At 37.7% G+C, this 3200-nt stretch overlaps 1 protein-coding gene across 1 annotated transcript in view; it reads left to right on the top strand.

Annotated features, from left to right (window-relative positions):
• aff2 (AF4/FMR2 family, member 2) overlaps nt 1-236 on the top strand; it is a gene marked incomplete at both ends in the record, with an annotated part of 166441 nt that extends 166205 nt beyond the window's left edge. The window contains one exon of the mRNA XM_080035638.1: nt 115-236. Within this exon, the coding sequence (XP_079891764.1) occupies nt 115-236 (122 nt within the window). The remainder of the gene's footprint in view (nt 1-114) is intronic.
• Between the last annotated feature and the right edge of the window lie 2964 nt (nt 237-3200).

Raw genomic sequence — 3200 nt, 5'->3', positions numbered from 1 at the left:
TCCCCCTCTTTCTCTCTCTCTCCCTCTCCTCTCCTCTCCCTCCCTCTCCCTCCCTCCCTCCCTCTCTCCCTCCCTCTCTCCCTCCCTCCGTCCCTCCCTCTCTCTCTCCCACAGAGTTCTTCTCAGAGTTGGACTGTGTGATGGAACCGTTGACTCAGCAGAGCAGCATGAGTGAACTGGTGCGCTTCGTCAGACAGGGTTTGCACTGGCTGCGCTGCGAGGCAAACCTGCTATAAGGGAAAAAATGTGCTTAAAAAATAATAATATATATATTAATTTATGGGGCCCTGGGAGATATAGAACTAGGATAACAAGTGAGATGAGACATGAGACAATGCTTTACCCACCAAAGGTAAAGACATACAGTGGGTGTTTTTGCTGATGCTGAGTTCAGGTAGCTGTTTAAAATGATAGATAAATATTGGATGTGTTTTTGAAAAACAAAAAATGTTGTCAAATTTTTAAATTCTTCAATCAAAAACTATGAGAAAAACGCCACACAGACTGGGTGGGTTAATTCACCTGCAATAAAGCCCAAAACAGTAGCTACATTTGGGGATTACCACTTGGAATCAGAGCATAAAATGAACATATTAAGATATGTTGCTTATGCTGCTACTTGGAACAACTGTGAGTGCAGGTAGCTGTTCAAAATAATACAAACATTTCTGAAAAATATTTTTAAATCTATTGGAAAATATTAGTAAAATTTCTTAAAAAATGTATGAAATTCATTAGAAAAATTTAGAAAAAAAACTCTAGTAGTCAATGAATTCCAAATATTTTTAGCAAAAGTAAAATTTTAAAAATATTGTGCTGAAAAACTGCACAGACTGGGTGGACTAATTCACCTGCAATTAAGCCCAGAACAGTATCTAGTAGTTTGGGGATTTGCCCTGTGGATCAGAGCATATCTTAAATTAGCATATTGTAACATTTTGCTGATGCTGTGTTTTGGAGCAACTCAACTGTGTGAGAGCAGGTAGCTAGAATTCCTCAAGGCTCAATAGATGTTATGAACCTCTCCGTGTCCCTGAATAGAAATAACATAACTCCTCCCGAGCCTTAAGGAGGAGAGACTCAAAATAGCATTGAGAGAAGAATAATGGTCTAGAGATGTTGTAGTCCAAAAAAAAAATTGAAATACTTTATTTTGGGATATCTCTTTTTTAACAAAGAACACAAACACACGACTGAAAAAAGTGAACACAAACAAAAGACAAAATAAAATAAATGTTGTAGTCAAATTCAAGTGGAATGGTTATTATGGACAAAATGCTAGAGAAAATAAATAAAAAAATCTACTTTTAATATTGAAAATCTATCATAGTACAGCGAAGATAGGATAGTTTCCAGATAGACATAGTATAAGTGAGAGGCTATTTTCTTCCAGCAGTGGCCCAGAAATGTGTGTGTGATTGGGACTAGAATTAAACCTTCAGGCTGATATTGATCCAGGTAAGGTATCGGTCCGATTGGTTAGATTAGGGCCACTCTGGTGAAGGAAAATGCAATCGCTACAACCACTAGAGCTGTTGATGGAGCCTGAAGTAAGTCTACTGCTGCTATATCAGTCTAATTCAGTTTTACTAAGATTACAATCAGTTTCACCACATCAAGATAATGTTTGATGACGCTAAATCGAAATCAGAAGTGACATTTTAAGAGTTATAACTTTAGATTTGCTTCTTAATTATGGATTATCTTCTGATTATTGACGTTTATTTTAACATCTTGTACCTACTTTAATATGCCCAGTCAATGTCAGTGACAGTTTTATGATGTATGCCGATATGGTAATGTAATAATAATATAAGACAAAATTCTTTAAAATTGCTAAAAACAGTCACCTAAATATTGATCCAAGTGAAGTATCGGTCTGATTGGTTAGATTAGGGCCACTCTGGTGAAGGAAAATGCAATCGCTACAACCACTGGAGCTGTAGTGATGGAGCCTGAAGTAGCCTAAGTCTTCTGCTTCTTTTTAGGGGCAGAAAAAGCAGCATGGAAATGTATTCTAATGTGTGTGCCCCCTTGTACTATGAACAAGTGTTGAAGTCCCATAGCTGAACCATAAACCGGTTTGAATAGAGATTTTTTTTTTTTTTAAAGCTACTAAAGCTCTCTAAACACATGCCATGCACACCTATAAGATCTCACACATATACAGCTCTGGAAAAAAAAATTAAGAGACCACTCCAAATATTCAGTGTCTCTCGTTTTACTATTCATGGGCATATGTTTTCAGTAAAATGAACATTTTGGTTTTATTCTACAAACTACTGACAACATTTCTACCAAAATTCCCACCAAAAAAATTGTCATCAAGAGCATTTGAAGCAGTTTTGAAGTAATGTAGAGATTAAGATTGAAGAAAGATTCAGACTGGTTATTTTTTTCCAGAGCTATACTGTACTATGATCTCACATGTAGACTTTCACAGTGTGCGATCCAATCAAGATCAACCCTTACATTAAGATGTGTCAAGCTCAGTACAAAAATGTCCACAATGCACTGCTCCTACGAATCACTGCCTTTCTAACATCATAGTAAAGCATTCTGTCTGGTTCTTGTCTTACTGGTTATTATGGGGCTTCTATGGAATGCCTCTAAGTTCTATCTCCCACGGTTACCCACCCACTGAGGTGTCAAACACTTCACGGGAAAAAGAGGGAAAAAAACTACAAGATTTTTAGTATGAAGATGATGAGGGCTGTAATTAAGCGCCCGCCCACGCGCACACACACAAACACACACTCGCACACACACACACACAAACACACACAAACACACACACACACACACACACACACACACACACACACACACACACACACACACACACACACACACACACACACACACACACACACACAGACACTCCAAGTAAACACACCGGAAAACTCTCACAGTGAATTTTACTGCCCCAGTGTCAAGAAATGTGTGACATTGTGTGTGGGGGTTTAATGAGCTCAAATCACTTGCTAGAAATCTTGTAGGCCTTTTTCTCAACGTTAGTCGTGCTGTGTTGTCAAGTGTGTGTAATATACATGTACAGCCGATTGTCAAGTCTATTTAAATCATTATGCGACTGGACGAAAATTATGTTTGTGTGTGTAACATATTGTACAGACTACAGTGTTATTTGTCAGTTTTTTTAAGTGTCTTGTAAGAATGAATGGGGAAAGTGAAATAAGAAA

The sequence above is a fragment of the Ammodytes marinus genome (genome assembly GCF_949987685.1).
Source record: "Ammodytes marinus genome assembly, chromosome: 10".
In the NCBI taxonomy this organism is placed as follows: Eukaryota; Metazoa; Chordata; class Actinopteri; order Uranoscopiformes; family Ammodytidae; genus Ammodytes; species Ammodytes marinus.
This window is presented reverse-complemented; position numbering and strand designations above follow the sequence as displayed.